We start from the raw sequence: 22722 nt of genomic DNA, 5'->3' as shown, positions 1-22722 counted from the left end.
TAAGATCAGAAGGCAGATTCTCACACATGTATATTAGGTGCTGTTACCCCCTGAGCCATTTCACCAGTCTCCCTAAATAAATGCTTTAAAGCAGTCAAGTACAGCTGCAAGTACACGGTGCCATATTCTTCAGAGACTACAGGAAATGACAGTGGCCGATCCCCTCGTGACAGAGTACAACCTCTCAGCGTGTGTGTTTCCAACAGCTATTGTTTTCTTCAAAATGTTATTTTCATTGTGTGTGTATATGTGTGTGTGTGTGTGCATGTTCGAGCGTGCGTGTGCATGTATGCATGTGCGTGTGCACGTGTGTGTAGCCAGAGGGCAGCTCTGTGATGCTGTCCCTCTCCTTCTACTTTTCTGTGGGCTCCAGGGACTGAACTCAGGTTCAGGGTTTGTGCAGCGAGTACCTTACCTGATAAGCTGTCTAATTGCCTTTTCCTCTTTATTTTATTTTTAAATTAAGGAACAGTTTTTAGCATATACTTAAGCACCGGCATCAGGAGAGGAGGAAATAGGAGAGGAACAGTCCCCAGGAGTGTGACTCCGGCTTCTCTGGAGACTGCTGAGTGTTTATTTTTGACGCAGCAGAGAGCTCTGTCTTTAAGGCGTTCAGTTCTCTTTCACGTCCTGTTCTACCAGAAACATTTCCCAGCCTTTCAAGAACTGTTCCATATCATTGTTTTTCGTGGCTACGTGAAAATCTATCCTGACTGGATGCCATGTGACCTTTAACCTCCCAAACCAGGACAATTGAGATGCTTATGTTTTCTTTTGACAGCTAGAAACAATGTGGGCTGCCTATCTTGCAGGTAGATCTCGGTCCTAATTGTAAAGGATTTCCTCAAGATCGGTTCCTGGAAGTGGAATTGACGGGTGCATTGCATGTTGTCAAATTGCTTTATAAAAAGGCGCCATTTAAACTGTCATCTGTCTGTCATGCTAGGTTTGGAACCTGGGGCCTCATTTATGCTAAACACTACCACTGAGCTACATCCCCAGCCCACGGTACTCTTTTTAACACACTTTCCAGATTTAAGAGCTGAGTTTGCTACCAGAGAAGAAAAGCAATCATGAATCTCCCCCAGCTGTGATCCCTAAGAGCTACAATAATGGCTGCCCTGGCAAGGCATGCCCACTGCTGCAATAGTGGCATTAATGTAATGGGCATAACTAAACACATGATTGGATTTAAGGCCACTCTATGAGATGGTACCCATACATGGTTTATCAGGGCAAAGCACCTATGACTAGAAAGGTCATACACCCTAGTGGAAAAACCATTACTCTTCAATTAAATGGACACACCGTTAAAATGACTCCTAATGATTAATGTGTATCTCAGTCCTCACCAGAGAAACTTCTTGCAGTAAATGGTGACTAACCCAGAGGGTTAAAGCTGGTGAACGTGCAGCAATGAAGAGATTGTGGCATGAGAGGCACAAATGAGAGACTGGTATCGCACTCTTTCCCCTAAGACTCGGGGATTATGGTGGAAGAGGGAATGAAAAGATTGTGAGACCCAGAGGCAGACGATGACTACAAGAAAACGGCGTTTTCCAGACACGGCAGGGCAGGCGATTGCACGCGTGAGCTCATAGCGGTTGTGACAGCATGCCCAAGTCCTGAGCATGTTCAGGCCAGGCACGATCCCAGCATCGGGTGAGCATAAAGCCCCACCCCTAGCTGAGGAGCTGTTGGCAATTGATGGTTGCTGAGAGAGATACATATTTATTAAATATCTCAAATATTTAGTACAAATATTATTCAAAGAAAGAAGCAAGTTTCCCCATTGGACGTCCTCCACTGTATCTCCACACACTGCGTACTGTTTAAGAGATAGCATTTCCATCTGTATATTTTTTGTTTTTCAGTATCAGAAAAATTATCTTGTGGGTTATTTTTAATCTATAAGCTATTTAGTCATTTTAGAATGTCAAAGAGATGGAAATTTTTGTTTGTTTATTTCTTATGTAGACCAGGCTGGCTTAGAACTTAAATCATTGTGCCTTAGCTTCCCTAGTTCTAGGATTACAGGCATGCACCACTATGCCTGAGCTCTAGAATAATTTCGTGCTCACTTATCATTATCATTGTTATTATTAATTATTGTATCAGCTTACAAACAGTTAAGTTTCATTATGGCATTTTCAAACAAAAGTTTTTATTGCTGTTTCTCTCCCTGAATTCTTTCCCATCCTCTTCCCTCCCTGTGTTCTCTCACACTCAAAGCCTCCTAGAATTCTGCTTTTATGCCCCATGTGAACTTCTGCCTTCCCCTACTCCTCAACATTTTTTGTTCCTCTCCCAAGGTCTCCTATAAAGTTTAATAGTCTATACCAGTGGTTCTCAATCTTCCTCATGCTGAGACCCTTTAATAGGGTTCCTCATGTTGTGGTGAGCCCCCAACCAGAAAGCTTTTTTCATTGCTACTTCATAACTCTAATTTTGCTTCTGTTATGAATTATAATGTAAAAATCTGTGTTTTCCTATGGTCTTAGGTGACCCCCATGAAAGAGCCATTCAGCCCTTTCTGAGACCTGGTCATTTCACTTAGTGTGTTTTCCAAATCCACACATTTCCCTGCAAATTTCATTTTCCTTTTTTGAAAAAGATTTAAAGGAGGTTTACGTATATGACCGCTTGCCCACGTGTATGTATGAATACAGCAGGCAAGCGTGGTGTCTCTGGAAGCCAGAAGAGGGCACCAGAGCTCCTGGAGCTGGAGTTACAGGTGGTTGTGAGCTGCTGCGTGGGTGCTAGGAACCAAACTGAGGTCCTCTGCAAGAGCACTGCATGATCTTAAGCACTGAGCCATCTCTCCAGACCCCATTTTCAGTTTTCTAAAGAACTGACTGAAATTCTATGTGTATTTTGTCACATTTCCATTCTCCATTCATCTGTCGATGGACTTTAAGACTGTTGTGGAGAATGCAGCAATGAACACAGATGAGTGAGAGTCTGTGTAGAATGTTTAATTTGGGGGGTACGCCCAGGAGGGGTCATATAGTCATACACACTCCCACCTACAGTGGATAAGGCTTCTATTTCCCTACAGATTCACCAGCATTTACCTTTTATTATCATTGTTATTGTTATTATTACTTATTTTTAATCCATGTGTTTGGTATTTTTGCCCACATTTATGTCTGTATAAGGGTGTCAGATCCCCTGGAACTGGAGTTACAGGCAGTTGTGAGCTGCTAGGTGGGTGTTTGGAATTGAACCTGGGTCCTCTGGAAGAGTAGCCAGTGCTCTTAACCTCTGAGCCATCTCTCCAGCATGTATGTTTGCTTTCTTGCCGTCAACCATTCCAGTTAGGGTGAGATAGAATCTCAAAGTGGCTTTAATTGCTCCTCTTTGATGACTGAGGATGCAGAACATTAAAAACAAATGCTTTTTGATCTTTTCTTCTTTTGAGAGCTGCATCTTTAGCCCATTTCTTGACGGGCAGTTTCATGTTCTTGGTGTTAATTTGGGCAATTCCTTTCATGGTCTAGGTGTCAACGGCCTGTGGGAGATGTAGCTGGTAAACATTTCTCCTGGTCTGGGGGCTGTCAGTTTACTCAGCTGATAGTTTTCTTCGTTGTGCAGAGACTTAGGTTTCTTGTAGTGTCGTTGGTTGCTCATGGGATTGTTGCTTGTGTTCTGAGTCCTGTTAATAAGCTCTTGCCTGTTCCTATAGCCTCAAGTGCATTCCCTATGTGCTTCTCCATGGGTTTCAGCATTTCAGGTTTCACATTAAGGTCTTTGATGCACTTTGAGTTGATTTTCATTTGGGATGGTTTCATTTGGGATGGTAGCTGTGGATTTGAGCACATTCTTCTGTGGGTGAGCGTTCATTTTTTCCCAAACCATTTGTTTTTTTTCCCCTAGCGTGTTTTTGATGCCTTTGTCAAAAATTAAGTGGCCCTAGCTTTGTTTCTGGGTCCTCAGTCCCATTCTATTGGTCTACATGTCTGTTACTGTGCCAGTATCATTGCTACTGTAGCTCTATACTGCAATTTGGGGTCAGGTAGCTCAATACCTACATGACGTTCCTTCTATGAGAATTGCTTTGGTTGCATATGATCTTTTGTGTTTCCATATGAATGTTTGGAGATTTTTCTAGTGAAGAATGCTTTTGGAATTTTTGTGGGAATCGTGTTGAGTGTGTAGATTACTTTTGGTAACTGCCTATTTTTTTTTAGGTGATTTCTATTTGGCTGGTTTATTGGGTTTGGTTTGTTTGTTTTTCTTTTTCCCTTGTTAGTTTTGGATTTGCTTGATTGCTATGCTCCTCTTCCAGTTCTTCTTTGTTCACCTATTCCTTTCATGGCATGTATTTTATTCATGGATGAGGCTGTTATCTTTTTTTCTTCTTTTTCTTTCCTATTCAATATCCCTTGAAGAATTTTTTATACTGGTATGATTGTCATAAACACTTTAATATGTGTTTATCTTAAAATGTCCCAATTTCTCTATCAATTGGGAAAAACAGTTTTTCTTACAGCATTCTCGGCTTGAAGTTATCTACTCCTAGAACTCGGACTATCATTCCATGCTTTTCTGGATTTTAAGGCTAGTGACAAAAGTCTGAGGTTGTTCTGATATTCCCACCTCTGCATGTGAGTCAGTGTTTAGCATGGTTTCCTTACTTTGTACTTTTATCATCTTGGCCCTCACTTAGGGTGGAGAGGTCATTCTCTGGTCACCCTGTTTGGGGTTCTAAATGCCTCTTGTATTTGGATGTCAGTTTTTCTTCTGGGTTGGGAATTTTCTGTTTCCAACAACTAAACAATTTGCCTTTTGCTCTTATCTCAGCGTTTATTTATTATCCCTTGAACATTCTAGACTTCTTTAAATATTGGTCAAAACCTTCAACATTTTTCTTTCTAGATGTCTGAGCGCGACATGACTTAACTCTGTAGTCTGTCCCTGAAACTTGCCTTTCTGCATGGTCGTGCCAACAGATGGGGGCACGCACCGACAGGAGATGCCTTCTGCTGAGGTTTTCATTTGATCGATCGCTTCTTTTGTTTCCAGTTGTGTTTGTTCCTTTTGGGCGTTGTGATTGCCTCATTGAATTTTCTTTTTCCCCATATTTACTCACTCTTCATTCTGGTGATGGTCCTGATGAGGTTGTGTACAGGTTTTCTTAGCTCATTCACCTTCTTATTTGAGATGTGTATATAATCATTAAAATTTTTTTTTTAAAAGTAGGACTCAGTTCTTTTTCAGACACTTCAGCACTCTTGGGATTTGGGGCTCCCTTACAAGGGATTGGGGGGAGGGATTAGGTGTGTACTGTGGGCCTTTGCTGTCTCATGTTCTTCATTCATTCATCTTGACTGAGTTTCTGTAGTGGGTCAGTTCCAACTCTTTCCCCTTTTCAATTCTGTTTGATTGTTTGAGTTCTTCTAAAAGGAATATTTTTACTAAGAAGTGTGCTTCTGTGGCTTAGTGGAGAAACACAGAGGTGTCCCCTCAGTGGAGAGACACAGAGGCGTCCCCCCAGGAGCCGAGCAGCAGTTCTGGTCTTGCTTAGCCTGTGTTCTTTAGGGTATAGAGACCGGCAATGGGGCACTATTGGAAAGCATGAGTTCCATGGAGTAGTTGGAGGAAGGTAACTTGTATTTAAATTGTGAAATGAAGGAGGAAAGTGGAGTGTACAAGATGGAAGGTACAAGTTAGAGGTACTGGAGGTCATGGTGAATCTATTTAGATGTAAAACTGTAAGAGAACAGACTTATAGGTGTAGCAAGGTGAGTGGCAGTCACGGCAATCTACTTTGGCATGACAAAGGTTAAAACACAATTCACATGTAATACATATATGTATATATAATATCTACCTCTCTATATATATCTAAATTTTAATTTTAGAATTGTCTTTGTTATACCCCGCACATTCTGGTATGTTGCATTTTCATTTGAATCTATGCATTTTTAACTCTCCCTTTAATTTCCTCTGTGACTACCTCCTTGCAGAAGGAGGAGCCACTAGTTAGTTCCCAATCACTTAGCTCCAAAATAATCACACAGAAACCATATTAATTAAATCACTGCTTGACCCATTAGCTCTAGCTTCTTATTAGCTAACTCTTATATTAATTTAACCAATTTCTATTAATCTGTGTATCACCATATGGCATTGGCTTACCTGCAAAGTTCCAGCGCGTCTGACTCTGGCAGCTCCATGGTGTCTCTCTGACTCCGCCTCCTTTCTCCCAGCATTCTGTTTAGTTCCCCCCCCCCCCACCGCTTAGCTCTGTTCCCCTACATCTCTGCTATAGGCCCAAAGCAGTTCCTTTATTAACCAATGAAAGCAACACATAGACCGAAGGACCTCCCACACCACCTCCTGGAAGTACTATGTGTTTGTTAAAAAGCTCCATGTGTTTTTAGAGGCTTTTGCAGTTTGTCCTGTCGATGATATCTAGCTTTGTCCCGCTATGACCTGACAATGTGCAAGAAATTATTTCAGTATTTTTTTTGGTACTTGTTAAGACTTGTTTTATAGACCAAAATGTGGCTGATTTTAGAGGAAGTTCTATGAGCTGGTGATGAGATTACGATCGTACAGCATTGGGTGGAATGCCCTGCAGTTGTCTGTTGTATCCACTCGAGATACAGAGCAGTTGAACGGAACTTTCTGTCTGCATGACCCATCTACTGGTAGGAGCACAGTTTTGAAACTACCTATTATTATTGTATTAACCTGTCTACCCTTGTATATCCTGTAGTATTTGCTTGATAACATGGAGTGGATTGGTGGTCAGCACATATATTTACGACTGTCATACTTTCTCAGTATGGTGCCCTAAATCTAGTGGCTATCTTTGGAAAAATATGTATGAAAAATACTATACACACACACTAATTAATCAACCAATCAGTAAATGGAAAGAAAAGCTGTTAAGAAACGTTAAAAAGAAAAAGAAAGCCCAAAACCAAACCCAAAGCAAGCAAGCAAGCAAGCCAACGAGCAAGCAAGCAAACAAAAAGCTCCAAAGGAATTGTTTGTCCCAGGTCAGGCATGCAGGCAAGGGCGCCACTCTCCTCCTCTTGTGTCTCCTTGGGCTCTGCATTCCTTAGAGAGCAAAGGCTAAGGATTATTTGATTCTTTCATCTTGTTCCATTTACCAGTTGGACAGTGAAAGCGGTTTGGCACTGGAGCTACTTAGAACAGCATTGTTCCCTGCTTACTACTAGAGAGTAGCAGGGAACCAAGGTTATGCTGATTGCAGTTTCCTCCGGCCTTATTACCTTGATGGACCCTCGGGTCAAGCTATCGCTAAGCCGAGTATCCCCGCTCAGCCAGTCCACATGGAGAGCAACACACAGGCCTGAAGCAGAAGTTCACACTTTCTGGCGCGCACGACTAAAGATTCTTTGGCGTCCAGTCTCTGCACACACTGGTACATGTCTACTTGGTCTCTCAATCGTCTTTGACTCACTGCCAGAGCCTCTGTTCTTAACAGGAAAACAAACTGTACTTTATGTCTCTAATGTCAATTCTATCATGTGTATTTGTCAATAAACTTTCCTCAGAGGCATTCTGCCCAGGTAACACTGTGCTACAAGTTAGTCACTGCCAGGGACAGTGTGACATTACTTACTAAGTTCCAGGTAAAGAAAAACATAGGGGCTTATTCTCCCAAAGGAACAAGCTTAGGGGTGACCTTCTCAAGATGGCTTCCCACCCCCGTGTCTTGGTTCAGCAGCTCTCTACAGCAGCGTGCACACCACCTATCAGGCTGCCTTTCCACCGAGGGGTTTTAGGGCAGAGTCTCGTTCTGGAGTCTTGTTCCGTTACCCAGGCTGGCCTAGGACTTCTATGGAGTCCATGCTGGTCTCAAACTTGCAGTTCTTCTGAGTAGCGGGGATTGTAGCTGTGAGCCACCACGCCCATCTCAGCCTGCCTCTCCGGTCTGTTTCTGTGTCACTTTCGGCCCCACCTTGTCTCTCTCTCTTCTCTGCTCCTCCTCCTCTAGGCTTAGCTATCACAGAGCTGTGGGCTTTGTATTGACATTGATGCGGCTCTTTCTTGTTCTTTGTTCCAAGAAGCAAATCTCTTTGTCTCTGTGCGATGTTAGTCTTCAGAGATCCTCAGTCAGAGGGTTACTTGATTCTAAACCATTACTGCTGTTTGCTTCTAATTTGCCATCATGGCTCCTTTATTTTCTACTTTTTATTTATTTATATTTCTGTAGCTACCAGAAGAAATGATTACCTAATTTGTTCTAGTATAATAAGAACTCAGAAGTCAGAAATTGAGATAAAGACCTAAAAAAATCCAAGGAAATTAGAGAGATTGGCTAACTTCCTCTCCACGTTCTTCAGAACCTCCAGCATTGGAAATTCCTCTGAACTCCTCCTGTCCTCTCTAGCCACCTGCAAAGTCCTCCAAAAACTTTAGGACTAATCCCAGCCGCTCAGCCGCTGTCTTTGTCCTAGAGTCAAGGTTGCTTTACCTTGCTTTACCAGCACAGTGTACGGCCATTTCTCCTGCAACATACTTCCTTCTGTTTTACAGTGATCACATAAAATGAATTGAAATCACTAAATAAAAAGAAATAAAGAAAAGAAAAAGACAAAATCAGAAAGAAATCAGTGCAGCTTCTAGGATCTGAAGCTGCATGTGTTGGTTGTAGGGCTACAGGGCTCCCCTCGCCTCCCCTTCCCTCCCCTCCCAGGAGTGCTCAGAGTAGAGTGTGTCTCTTGCAGTGGGGACCAGAGTGCAAGGCCAGGAGACTGACATGCTGCTTGCTGACCTCCTAGCTTCTAGCTGGGAGGCAAGCTGTGCCCATTTGGAGGGTATCTTTTTTTTTAGATTAACTAATTAATTAAAAATCTATCTTTTCTCATTTTACATACCAATCCCAGTTCCCACTCCCTTCCCTCCACCTTGCCTCCACCCTCCCCCATCCACTCAGAGAGGGTAAGGCTTCCCATGGGAAGTCACCAAAGTCTGGCACATTGCTTTGAGGCAGGACCAAGGCCCTCCCCACTATATTGAGGCTGAACAAGGTATCCCTCCAAAGAGAATAGGTTTCAAAAAGTCATTAGAAGCAGTAGGGATAAGTCCTGGTCTCACTACCAGTGGCCCCAGCCCCACAGTCTGCCCTAGTTGTATAACTGTTGCCCACGTTCAGAAGGCCTAGTTTGGTTCTATGCTGGTTCCTCTGCTGTCAGACCAAAGTTGGTGGGCTCCCATTAGCTCAGGTAAGCTGTTTCAGTGTGTATCCCCATCATGGTCTTGACACCTTTGCTCATGTTCTCGATCCTCCCTCACTTCGACTGGACTTTGGGAGCTCAGCCCAGTGCTCGGCTATGGATCTCCGCATCTGCTTCCATCAGTTGCTGGATGGAGGTTCTATGATTACAGTCAACATAGTCATCAATCTGATTACAGGACAAGGCCAGTTCAGGCACCCTCTCCACTATTGCTTAGGGTCTTAGCTGTGGTCATCCTTGTGGATTCCTGGGAATTTCTCTAGTGGGGATTTCTAGCCCCATAATGGCTCCCTCAATTATTGAGAGTCTTGTCCCTGGATCTGGATGCAGGGTGTAGTCGGGAAAGGCAAGGATGCTTTGGAAATTCCACTCATATTCTCAAGGAACTGGTGGCCCAAGTGGAGATAAGGCATGAGCATGCAGCCTGTTTATAAAAACCACGAAAGTTGATAAAAGACACTTTGTGAGTTCTTGCCAAATCGTGGTGTGAGGTCAGTCAGCATAGGCACGCCAGTACATGGTGTGCTTTGGGCAGTGCCCATACACAAAACACTGTATGATCCCAGGGAAACCAACAGTCTCCATGGAAACACTCTCCAAAGAGGCTCCCTCATTCTTCTGCCTCCTCAGTGGTCATTCTGTACTGCAGCTGCTTCTGCTGGGCTTCCACCTCCGTGGTGCTCGTGATGGTACTCAATGTCAAGAGAAGGCAACTCATGTAACTTGTAAATGACAGCGTGTTCACGTCCCCACAGTGGATTTGGAGACAGATACTCAAAATGCTTGGGACATCTTTTGAAGGCTGTCTAAAGACTGGTCAGACTAGGGATCTGGTAAGGTCACCCGCTGTCCTAGTTGCCGAGAACTGCCCCAGTTTTAGTCCTGAAACTCCCCCAGTCCTGAGCAAAGCCTGATGGTTAGATGTCTAGCCCCGAGGAAGGGACAGGTGACACCTCACTGTGTGTCTCTTTGTCTTGCTCCATCCTAAAACGTATCATCAAATGGGTCCCCAGACATAAAACAGACAAACAAATAAACCCATCCTGAACAAATATTCATGGTGAATGAAGAACTGAAAAAAGCACCCATGCGTTAATGTGAGAAAAAATTGAATAATTTTCCCATGTTACAGAAAGATAAAAGCATCCCAGGAGAGAAGGAGTTCAGGTACTAGGGAGGACTGCCAACTCAAGGCCAGCAGGGGCTGCAGACAGGATGCTCATCCTGGGCAACTTAGTGAGAGAGACTCTGTCTCAGAATGAGAAAGGGAAAAAAGAGGGTGGAGACAGCTTAGTGTAGCATGCTTGCTTTGTATGAGACTCCATGTTTAATCCCTGGTACTACAGCAAATAAACAAATAAATGTAAGTAAGTAAATAAATGATCTAAAGATGCAAACAAATTCAAATCAATCCAGATGGACGATATTAGAAAATATTCCCTTAAAAACCAAATGGATGAATATTAAAGCAATAACTATGTTTCAGTTATATTACCAGGTAATCAGAAAGTAATGAAGGTGCTCATTGGCATTTGGTGGAAGGATGTCCACCAAAGGCCTTGGCAGCTTTTGCACCCTTTGACACAGCAGCTTCTTTTGATTTGGGGAACAGGAAGTCACTCGATCAATGTGGCATGGTAGGAGTGCCTTGCCGGATGTCACACCACTATTGAGAAAGCAAAGCCAACACTCCCGAGGCACCTGGTTTCAGAACTTTGTCATCTAAATGAAAATTGCAACCATACAGAATCTTAGAGAGGCTAATATAAAACCACTTGCATTCTACACAGCTCTGCCCACCCCAATGCCCCATTTACTCCATAGTGTTGAAATGGTTAAAAGATAAAACAGACAAAGTCCCCACGGACCACTCTGTAGGCCCTGCCTTCTCTCTTCCTCCCCAGAGGTCACCAGTATCCTAAGTTTAGCGGTTACTGTACCACATTTACCTTCTGCAGTTAGCCATAAGCAAAAATATTACAGCAAAAATATACAGGTTTTAAAAACTTTATTACATAGGCTTTCCTTTGTAAGGATTACATATGTTTTATTTTCATTTTATGTATGTGGGTGTTCTGCCAGCAGGTATGTCTGTGCAATATGTTCATGCAGTGCCCTTGGAGATCAGAAGAGGGTGTTGGATTCCCTGAGACTGGAGCTAGAGATGGTTGTGAGCTGCCATGTGGGTACTGGAATGGAATCTGGGTCCTCTGGAGGAGTATTATGTGTTCTGTACCCCAGTCATTTCCCCAACCCCTTATTTTATGGGGTCTTTAAAATCATATAAATGTTACCCTCTTGATGGGGAACCTCAGCCAATCACATTCTGCTTAGGGTGTGTCCCCCTGGGGCCACACAAAACAAATAAAAGATCGAGATGTGCTTGCCGCTTCCTCTTTTGCCCCCTGTGTCCCCGGATTGCTGAAACCCTGGTTTTGTAAGTTTTCCTTTCTTCTGTTTATTAAAGCTAAATCTTTTATATTAAGCTAGCCTGGTTAATTTTTAACTACCAATAGACCATGCCCTTCACCCTCTGGTAATTTGTTTGTTGGAACAAGGGACTCATGTAGCCCAGGCTGGCTATGAACTCATTGTGTAGCAGAGGATGGCCTTGAACTCCTGGTCGAGTGTTTCTATCTTCTAAATGACGTCCTGGGATTACAGGCCACAAACTAACCACATCCAGTCCCACACGGGGAGCAGAGAGGAAGGCAGGAATCCCTTGGGACCCACCCAGAGCTTTATGGACTAGGCAAGCGCTCAACTAGCAGTGCTACACCCCAGCGCACACCCCAGTTCACACCCCAGTTTACACTCCAGTGCACACCCCAGCACACACCTCAGTTTACACCCCAGCGCACACCCCAGTTCACACCCCAGTTTACACTCCAGTGCACACCCCAGCACACACCTCAGTTTACACCCCAGTTTACACTCCAGTGCACACCCCAGCACACACCCCAGCACACACCCCAGCGCACACCCCAGTTTACACTCCAGTGTACACCCCAGCACACACCCCAGTGCACACCCCAGTTTACACCCCAGTTTACACTCCAGTGCACACCCCAGCACACACCCCAGTGCACACCCCAGTTTACCCTCCAGTGCACACCCCAGCACACACCCCAGTTTACACTCCAGTGCACACCCCAGCACACACCCCAGTGCACACCCCAGTTTACCCTCCAGTGCACACCCCAGCACACACCCCAGTTTACACCCCAGTTTACACTCCAGTGCACATCCCAGCACACACCCCAGTTTACACCCCAGTTTACACTCCAGTGCACACCCCAGCACACACCCCAGCGCACACCCCAGTTTACACTCCAGTGCACACCCCAGCACACACCCCAACACACGCCCCAGTTTACACTCCAGTGCACACCCTAGCACACACTCCAGTGCACACCCCAGTCTCTATTCTCCACATTTTCTATGCACTCTGCCATAAGTCTGAAGAGTGCAAGAACCTTACAATACTTTCATTGTGATTACATCTCCTTGTCCTTTGTGCTACTATGTCTACTACTCTGGTTCCATGTTGCTCTCCTTTTTACCTTTATTCTTTTATAACAGTGTCTTATGTGCAGCCCAGGCTGAACTTAAACTCATCATCCTCCTGCCTCAGTCTCCTGCGTGCTGGGATTACAGGTGGCTATCCACCTTATTATTTCATTTGTTTATTTATTTATTTATTTATTTATAGGCAAGGTTCTCTATGTAACCCTGACTGTCCTGGAACTCGCTCTGTAGACCAGGCTGGCCTCGATCAGACTCACAGTGATCCTCCTGCCTCTGCCTCCCGAGTGCTGGGATTAAAGGCATGTGCCACCACCACCCAGCTGTATTTATTATTTTAACTCTTTGTGTTCTCACTATCCTTGTTTTATGAATTCACTGCCTGCTCATATTCACCCCGTGGCTACCAAACCCTTTGCTCATTTTCATTTCTAGCATTTTCTTTCTCGGTTTAACTTCCTTCTTCCTGTCGTACCTTCTTTAGCTGTCCATTCGGAAAGACTGAGGATAAACTCATCTTTGTCTGGGAAGAGAAAATCCCCTGACTCTGAATGATGACTTAGCTTAGGGATCAGTTGCTACAGCCCCTCCCACAACCCTCTGACCTGACTCAGCTGGGGACCATCTCTGTGTCAGACTCAGGGTGTTGAATGTCTGTTGGAGCCCTCGGGGCTAACAACTGCCAGGGTGCAGAGTATTGCAGCTTCTGCGGCTGAGTCTTTCCCCATATTACCCCCTCCTCCAAGTATTAAACTTCTCTCTCCTCCTTCCTTTCCCTTCCCGCTCCCTCCCTCCCTTCTTCCCACTCCTGATGGATATCCTAACAAACATCTTTTCCTAATGGCTTTCCTTTCCCCCTATCACACGTCCACTTCCCAGCTGCGGTTTCCTGCCCACCCTATTAATTATCTGTGCTAAAATGCCCGGGGTCTGTGGTTGTGGACGCAAAGACACCGCTGTCTGTAGAGTCCTGGGTTTGGCTCTTGGTCTTCTCCTTGCTCCTTTCACTCTAGGCTCTTTCCTAACACTTTTTTTTAAATTTAATTTTTTGAGACAGGGTTTCTCTGTGTAGCCCTAGCTGTCCTGGAATTCCCTCTGTAGACCAGGCTGGCCTTGAACTCAGAGATTTACCTGCCTCCTGAGAGCTGGGATTAAAGGTATGCACCACCACCACCTAGCTACACTTCTGGTAGTTTTTCACTTTACTATTTTTTGGAGTGATTTTCTCGGATTTCTTTTCCAGCAGTTTTTCCCCCCCAGGCTTTTGTTTAATTTTGCTTTTGTTTTTCATGAGACTGAGCTGGTCTTGACTTATGGCTCTCCTATCTCAACCTCCTGAGGGATGGGATTAAAGGCATACACCACCCTGTCCCAGCTCATTTATAATACAAAGCTTGGGGATAGCTGAGTATTAAAAAAAAGTGACCTATGTTGCTCAGCACTTTGAAAGGCATCGGATCTCATGGAAGTAGAGTTACAGATGGTTGTGAACCATTCTGTGGGTGCTGGGAAGAGCAGCCAGTGCTCTTAACCACTGAGCCATCTCTCTGGTCCCTGGCAGGAAGGATATTCTTTTTTTTTTTTTTATAAATTAATTAGAGCTTCCCTACTTCATTTATGCATGTTTCGAAATGTTTCTAAGACTTGATTTCTGTTTTTTTAATTGAGCTCTACATTTTTCTCTGCTCCCCTCCCTATCTCTCCCCTCCCCTTCAACCCTCTCCCAAGGTCTTCATGCTCTCAATTTACTCAGGAGATCTTGTCTTTTTCTACTACCCATGTAGATTAGATCTATATATGTCTCTCTTAGGGTCCTCATTGTTTTCTAGGTTCTCTGGGATTATGATTTGTAGGCTGGTTTTCTTTGCTTTATGCTTAAAAACCACTTATAATTGTCTTTCTGGGTCTGAGTTACCTCACTCAAAATGATGTTTTCTAGCTTCATCCATTTGCCTGCAAAATTCAAGATGTCGTTATTTTTTTCTGCTGTGTAGTACTCCATTGTGTAAATGTACCACATTTTCCTTATCCATTCTTTGGTCTAGGGGCATTTAGGTTGTTTCCAGGTTCTGGCTATGACAAACAAAACTGCTATGAACATAGCTGAGCACATGCCCTTGTGGCACGATTGAGCATCCTTTGGATATATACCCCAAAGTGGTATTACTGGCTCTTGAGGAAGGCTGTTTCCTAATTTTCTGAGAAATTGCCACATTGACATCCAAAGGGGAGGAAGGATATTCTAATGAGACACCTGGGCCCCTCCCTTTCGCTATCAGGCTATTGAGACAATTCCTGAGAAACTGGAGTTTCCCCAGTAATCTTATGCTGGGAAAGGGAAAGGTGGAAGCCAGAGGAGAAACTGACCTCTCAGGAAAATATTTCACACAGTTCTGACAACTTGTAAGACTATTTTACAGGAGAGAATGGAGTCAGGACAAAGTAGATCAGTGATGGATGGGACCACACATTGACCAAGACTGCTTAGTTATTTGTCTCCTGCCCTCTAGTTAAGCCCAATCTCCTATCAGCACCTCAAAGATGGATTGAGGTTGAGGGGCCACTGGACCTCCTTGTTCTGCTTCCCAGTGTGGTCACACTGAATAAATCTGCCCTTCATTACTGTGTACCTCTTTAGTTAATCTACTGAGGATGGGTGGCCAAGGCTTGCTTACTAGGCTTCTAGAGTCAGACTCGGACCCCAGCCACTCTGGTAACAGAAATGTTAAGGGCAAATCTTGTCTCTTCCATTCTTTTTCTTTTCTTGACTGGTTGTGCTGGCTAATTTTATGTCAGCTTGATTCAAGCTAACATCACCAGAGAGGAATTTCTTCAATTAAGAAAATGCCATCCCTGGGCTAGTGGTCTTTTTTGAAAAAATATTTATTTATTTATTATGTATACAATATTCTGTCTGTGCCTGCAGGCCAGAAGAGGGCACCAGACCTCATTACAGATGGTTGTGAGCCACCATGTGGTTGCTGGGAATTGAACTCAGGACCTTTGGAAGAACAAGCAATGCTCTTAACCGCTGGACCATCTCTCCAGCCCCTGGGCTGGTGGTCTTGGGCTCTCTAGGAAAGCCGACTGAGCAAGGCAGTAAGCTGCACTCTTCCATGGCCTCTGCATCAGCTTCTGCCTCCTGGTTTGAGCTCCTGTCCTGACTTCATTCAATGATGAACAGTGCTGTGGAAGTGTGAGCTCAATAAACCCTTTCCTCCCCAGCTTGCTTTTTGGTCATGGCGCTTCATCACCATGCTAAGACACCTAGCTAAGATAAGACACCTAGCTAAGATGGGAGAAAGGGAGCAGGGGAGTGTGAAATGCAGGAAGGGGGAAGATGCAACCTAGTGGTTCTCCAGAGTCTTAGGGCAGATGGGGTACTGAGAAGCAACGAAGGGGGCTGCTCCTAAACGCTCAGCTTAGTGCCAGGCATCCCACTGCAAGGGAATCCCCTACCTGCCTTGTTCCCCAACCTGCTCCTCATCCCGCCTTGTACCCCTCCTCCCTGGAAAAGGATTAGTTAGTCAGAGCTTGCTGAGATTAGGCTTTGGGGGAATAGGTGTGTGTGCAGATGTATGTTACTGTGCATGTGTGTGTTTGTGGAGTGCCTGTGTGTGTACAGATGTATGTTAGTGTGTGTGTGTATGGAGTGTATGTGTGTGTGCAGATGTATGTTAGTGTGTGTGTATGGAGTGTATGTGTGTGTGTAGATGTTTGTTAGTGTGCATGTGTGTAAAGAGTCAGGGCCTGAGGATATATCTCAGTGAAAGATTGTCTATCATGCACAGGCCTTGGATTCTGTGCCTAGCAGAGAGCAAGTGTGTGTGTGTGTGTGTGTGACTGACTCTTTGGGGGAGTATTAGAATGAAACCATCATTTCCACCCATCCCCCTTTCCAAAGGTTTGAACTTGTGACCAGGATTTTTATCTTCTGTTGTTTGTTTTGAAAGACTATGTAGTCCTGGCTGTCCTGGAGCTTGCTAGGGAGACCAGGCTGGCTTCAGACTCATAGAAATCTTCCTGCCTCTGCCCACCGCTGCCTGCTGGGATTAAAGGCACGTGCTTCCATGCCTGACCCACAACCTTCGTCTTTAACCTGTTCATAAAACACCGGCTAGGATCCAAACAGGCCGTTTTAATGAGATTTGGCCAGGATTTTTCATACCTGGAGGTGACGGGGACAGGATGTGTTCACATACTTCCTCTCACCCAGCTAAATTGGCTCCGGTAGAGGTGTTATTTAAAAAACCCCTGGGATTTAGCTCTGGAAGCTGGACCTAGGAGCCATGTTGCTGTAATCTGGTTCTCTCCCCTAGCCTGGACCATGCTGACATGGGGAACCTACTGTTCCTGGTCCTGGGTGTCTGTCAGGGGAATCAGGGAGTCTCAGGGACCAAACTAAACTGTGGTGGTACAGCAGCTTCCCAGAGCTCTCCCTCCTGGCTCTTTAGGCCTTATCAGCCTGGAAGTACTTCTGCTACTGCTTCCTGCCATTGTTTCCCCGTTGGTCATTAAGAGAAGGCCAGTGCCCCGTTTCTGCGGCTCACAGCTATCGTGGTACAGAGGGCTGGGTTCTTGGCCACAGCTTATCTCCCCGACTGTGGGGACTCTGCAGCCCCTGGGCTACTTGACAGCAAGACTGCTCAGAACCATCCAGTGCTTGCTGAGAACATGACCTAGGAGTGCTGGAACTACTGAGCAGTGACCAAGTTTCTCAGGGGATCTTGAAGAGACAGCCCCTATCTGCAAGGGGAAGGTATGATGGCTCAGTCGTGGGAGGGAGGTACAAGGCTGACCCTTGCCCCTGAGGTGATGACTGGGGCTCCTATGCCGGGAGAGGAAGGGGTTTGCTTGGAGAGGCGATTCGAAGATTGGCGATTCGAAGCTAGCCTGATTCTAATGTCATTTCTCTGTTCACTGCTGGATTCCGCGTTTCTTGGTGAAGAGGCTTTCCAGCCTGGCAGGACTTAGATGAGATTGACAGTCACTTTCCCCTCCCCTTTTGGGTACCATCTGGGAACCACTGATGCTCCAGTGTGCTGGGAGGGTAGGGGAGAGGGGCACCTTCTTTGTGACCCAGTCTTGGCCGTTATCAAGGAGCAAAGGGTTCAGTTCACACTCATGAGATACTGGATTTCTCCCTCTTCGTTGGTTTGAATGGGCAATATGTAGGAAGAGTGATTCCCTGACTGCCTCAGGGGGCACCGTCTGTGTTTCCTGTAACTTTCTTCAGAAGAGAGGGACTGGGGCACAGACTCTGAGGGTTGGGACTCTGTGCTCTGTCAGCCAAGATTGAGTCCTGTCTGGTGGGCTGTGGCCTGAGGCACATTGTAATAGAGAAAGTTCCTCAGGTCCAGGGCTGTTAGATTCCTGTCTCCTTGTCAAGGTCATTCCACAAACATCACTTGAGCATGTAGTGGGTGCTGAGTGTCCTTGCAGATCCTGGGGGCATTAGTGAGAGAGACAGTCCCCGTTCTAAAGGTGCCCATGGCCCAGGGCAGAGGACCAATGAGCATTCAGGGGTGGCCTCCAACTGGTCTGCGAGTCTGGTTCTGATGGCAGCAACAGAAGAGCCAGCTCCTTCTCTTCCTAGTGGGGTGCCAAGCATGGTGACTCAGTAGCATCCTGTTTCAGCTGCTGAAGGGCTGCGGGGACACGGGATGCCGGGCTAACCTGGAGGACAGGAGAAGAGAGACAGAACCTCCTCACCCCAGGTGGTCCTGTCACTGTTGTCTGGAGAGGGTGCCCAGCAGTGTAGGGTAGGGCTCACCCAGATTGTTGCTTTTAGGTCTGGCACTGCCATTGGAGCATTTTGGGCACTAGTTCTCCATGTTCAAGGGAGGCATGGGGAGCCAGCGAGGACACACATACACACACACACACACACACAGAGACACACAGACACACACACACACACACAAACACACACACAGACACACACACCATTTTAATCTATTTTTTTCTTTGACACAAAGTTTCTCTGTGTAGCTCTGACTGTCCTACAACTTGATCTGTAGACCAGGCTGGCCTTGAACTCACAGAGACCCACCTGCCTTTACCCCTTGGGTGCTGGGATTAAAGGCATGCACCATCATCACCAAATATATATATGTATATAAAATGCCACATTGCTGGATGCATTAACAGTAGCTTGTCCTTTTTGGGCAGTGAGAACAAGTTCATTTCTTTTCCTTTTTTTTTTTTTTTTCAGATGAATCGTGCCAGGCTTGAGATCTGGCTGCTTGCTCTGGTCCTCACCTGGCCAGGTAGGTACCAAATGCTTTATTTTCTTACCCTTGCCCAAGGCTACTGGGAACATCTCCTTCCAGGACTCAGTACATGTGTCGGAGCTCATCCGTGCTCACTCTGTGTTAGATTTGTGACTCTAAGACAGTGGTCGCCTCTTATGACAGTTATACAGAACATCCTGTTTCTGATTTATGCCCCTCCCCACCCCTGCCAGCTGAATATCTGAAGAGACAAGGTGGCTCAGAGCTGTCCCATGTGACGGGAGCACAGAATGGGAGAGATGGAATCTAAGCCTTGTAGACAGGTTTCATTCTCGTGTGGTCATTTAGTTGAACTTCCCATAGCATAGATGAGGTGGCTGCTGGTCAGAGAGGAGACGCCACTGCACCAGCGTCCCACAGAGCCAGCGTCAGAGGACTGGGTTCTAGGTCCTCCCTCCCCGTTTCTCACTACACTGCTTGTCCTACCGTTTTTCCCGCACTGAGATTCAGAGTTTGAGAAGGCCAGTAGTGCCTTCTGACCGCGTGTCATGAAGCAGAGCGAAGAGATGACTGCTGGAACGCCCAGTGATAGACCACAGACGACTCTAACTCCTCTTGTGTTTGCTTCGCTAGTCTTACAATTTTCTCTTTTTATAACTTAAAATTGTTTATTATAAATTCACACTTATGGTACTTAACTGCTTTCCTTCCTTCCTTCCTTCCTTCCTTCCTTCCTTCCTTCCTTCCTCCCTCCCTTCCTCCCTTCCTCCCTTCCTTCCTTCCTTTAATTTTTTTTAAAGAAAACAAACTATCTTTTTTCATTTTATATATCAATCCTAGTTCCCTCTCCCTCCTCTCCTCTGATTCCCTCTACCTATCCACCCACCCCCATCCATTCCTCAGAAAGAATAAGGCACGTTGTTAATGGGTAACATTGCCTAAGTCAGTAAGTTTCACTATGATTAATATAGTTCCCAGAAGATGGTTTCTCCATTATTGTCCTGAGTCTGGGGTCATGCTCACAGGCAAGGGGGGAAACCTCATATAAAATGGAAAATTTTTCCTTGTTTCTATTTTCTGTCAGTTGCAACCCCATTTCTATGAGGCCAGAGAGCTTTGGGCTGATGGTCACATGATACTCATCTGTGCAATCTTCCTTCAGGGACCGTCTGCACAGAGAAGACTCAGGACCGCCCATCGACGGCCCGGTGCAGCCTCTTTGGGGATGACTTCATCAACACCTTTGATGAAACCATGTACAGTTTTGCTGGAGGCTGCAGTTACCTCCTGGCTGGGGACTGCCAGAAACGCTCCTTCTCCATTCTCGGTGAGTTCTGGATACCCATGGCAGGACCTCAGAACCGGGGCAGCTGAGATGGGGGAGGGTTCCAACTCTCAGGACACACCTGAGATTAAAGGTAACTGCTGAGAATGTAGAGGGCCGTGGCCTTCCCATGACACCTTCCCTTGAGGACAATGGTCTTTCCATGATGGCAGCTTCCCTGAGTCTGGTGTGAGGGCCTGTCTACGCTGCTTTAGAGGTTGTGTCCGCTGCTGTGGGTCCAGATGACATTCCAGGAGTTCAAAATTACAGAGAAAAAGGATGACGTCAAAGAGCCTGAGACATGTGGAATTCAGAATTAAGAGGTTGAATACTGTTGTTTTATCTTTGGCACAGTGACTGCACCTTAATCTATGGCTATTTTAGTCAGCAATTGCTACTCTGCCATTACTGGCCTGCTTCTTTGGCAGCAACTCAGCCACTCAGGTCACAGCCTGGTGGGAATTTTATTCTTACAGGCACTGAGTTTGCCCGTACTGCTAAAGGTAGCTTGAACTAAATCTCTATGGTTCTGTTTATAAATAAGACTTGAGGTTCAAAAGCTGGGGTGAAAACTTACTAGCTCAGAGAGGTTTAGTAGGACCTCGCTAACCTTCTCTCCTTGCTGGCGTCTCAAAAAAAAAAAAAAAAAAAAGAGAGGTGTCCTTCTGTCCTGTCAAAACAAGAAAACCTGTGCCACTCCAACTCTCTCTACTACTTCCTGTGTGTCTCTCTGTCTCTCCTGGATGCCCTCTGATGCTCTATGATTGATTTTTGCCAGCTATCTGCTAATTCAGCATCCTGACCCAAGATTAATTTTATATAAGTAATGCAAATGTAAACTCGAGATTCACGATGTGATTGAATATCCCCCAACATTTTCCCCATTTGTCTAAACAAAAAAGGAAAGGTTTTAACTCTAACACAGTAAAACGATATACAATAAGAACACTTATCATGTAAGGATTACAATCACAATGTCTAGTCTATTCAAAGAAACTACTCTATTATCTATCCTATCTTAGTGATTCCAAAGTTTTGTACATAATTCACTTTCTATTATAATGTACATTACTAAACCAAAACTATTTTCTTAGACCTCAAAACATTTTCTTAAACAATTTAAGCTTTTATGCCTCCCAACCTTATACTCTTTACATATCTTTTGTGAATCTCTTTTCTGAATGTGGTAACAAGGAAAACTGTAACTTTATTTTGTTATCAATGCCACTGGAGACCCAAGAAAAGTATAGTATCACCTGAGTAAACAGGAAGTGCAGAGCAAACAACTTCCAAAACTATAGAAATGACAGAAACAGCTGGCTTCCTGGATTCATTTTCATGTAGTCATCTAGTTGAACTTCTTATAGCATAGATGAGGGAGCTGCTGGTCAGAGAGGAGACACTACTGCATTCACCTTTGTCCTACAGGCTTAGACTACCTGACAGATTTTTCTGTAAAACAGCAGTTTTGAAGGACTGTCCTACCTTGGCAAAGTCCGACAGTTGCCTTCTTTTGTGTTCCACGCATCCAATTTGGACAGCATACTGTCAGCAATCAAGGCAAGGGCAGTTTCTTGCCCAGTGGCTAACTTTGCCACAACAAAAGCAAGCTATATATGAAGGTTCTTCAATGTCATCATCCTTTTATGAAGTAAATTGTTGCTGCCAGGAACAGATGTGTCTCACTGTCATGGGTTATTAAAATATCTTAAGTGCCATATTCTATACATCTCTGAAGTGTTTGAAGACCACCTATCTAAAATATATCTCTGTTTAACTTTGAAAACATATCTAACTTAACTGCAAGTTTGATTATTATATATGACTAACTACTAACCTGTATTTCTTGTAATGGTCTGTCTTGTTCCTTTAAGAGACAAGCCCTGCCCACTCCCCTCCCCTTCCACTGAGGCAAGCAGATCTTCCTTCCACTTCCAGCCTGAGTTTTTCCTTCTCTCTCTCTCTCTCTCTCTCTCTCTCTCTCAGAAGTAGCTTCTCCCCTCCCCTCCCCTCCCCTCCCCTCCCCTCCCCTCCTCTCCTCTCCCTACTCTCCATTCTGAGGTTAACATATCTTTAAAATATATAGACTGATTTAATTCAGCAGCTTTTTTATTATCCAATGTCTCTCTGCAGTCCTTGCTCCATTTTCATTAGCATTAAAAAATTCAAAGTCAATAAAGTACTGTGTAATCTATCTCTGGGGTATCTTAATTACTCCTTTCTGTTTATTTTTTAAAATTTATTTATCTTATGTGCACTGGTGTTTTGCCATGGGTGTCAGGTCCCCTGGAACTGGAGTTATAGGCAGTAGCGAGCTGCCATGTGGGTACTGGGAATTGAACCCTGGTCCTCTGGAAGAGTAATCAGTGCTCTTAACCACTTAGCCATCTCTCCAGTCCCCTCCTTTTTGTTTATTAAGTAT

The 22722-nt window shown here is 44.9% G+C and overlaps 1 protein-coding gene across 2 annotated transcripts in view; it reads left to right on the top strand.

The window, feature by feature from the left end:
• Nucleotides 1-17267: 17267 nt before the first annotated feature.
• The window catches only part of Vwf (von Willebrand factor), a 144038-nt gene continuing 138583 nt past the window's right edge, over nucleotides 17268-22722 (top strand). The window contains exons 1-3 of one of the 2 annotated variants that reach the window (XM_087904192.1): nucleotides 17268-17502; nucleotides 18958-19012; nucleotides 20139-20303. In XM_087904192.1, the coding sequence (XP_087760318.1) occupies nucleotides 18958-19012; nucleotides 20139-20303 (220 nt within the window). In that variant the 5' untranslated portion in view covers nucleotides 17268-17502. Of the gene's footprint in view, nucleotides 17503-18436; nucleotides 18461-18957; nucleotides 19013-20138; nucleotides 20304-22722 lie in introns of those variants that run through there. The other variant, XM_087904193.1, reaches the window with a different exon arrangement.

Source organism: Myodes glareolus, chromosome 3, assembly GCF_982192425.1.
Source record: "Myodes glareolus chromosome 3, mMyoGla1.1, whole genome shotgun sequence".
In the NCBI taxonomy this organism is placed as follows: Eukaryota; Metazoa; Chordata; class Mammalia; order Rodentia; family Cricetidae; genus Myodes; species Myodes glareolus.
Note: the sequence above shows the minus strand (reverse complement) of the source record. Positions and strands in the feature narration are given on the sequence as shown.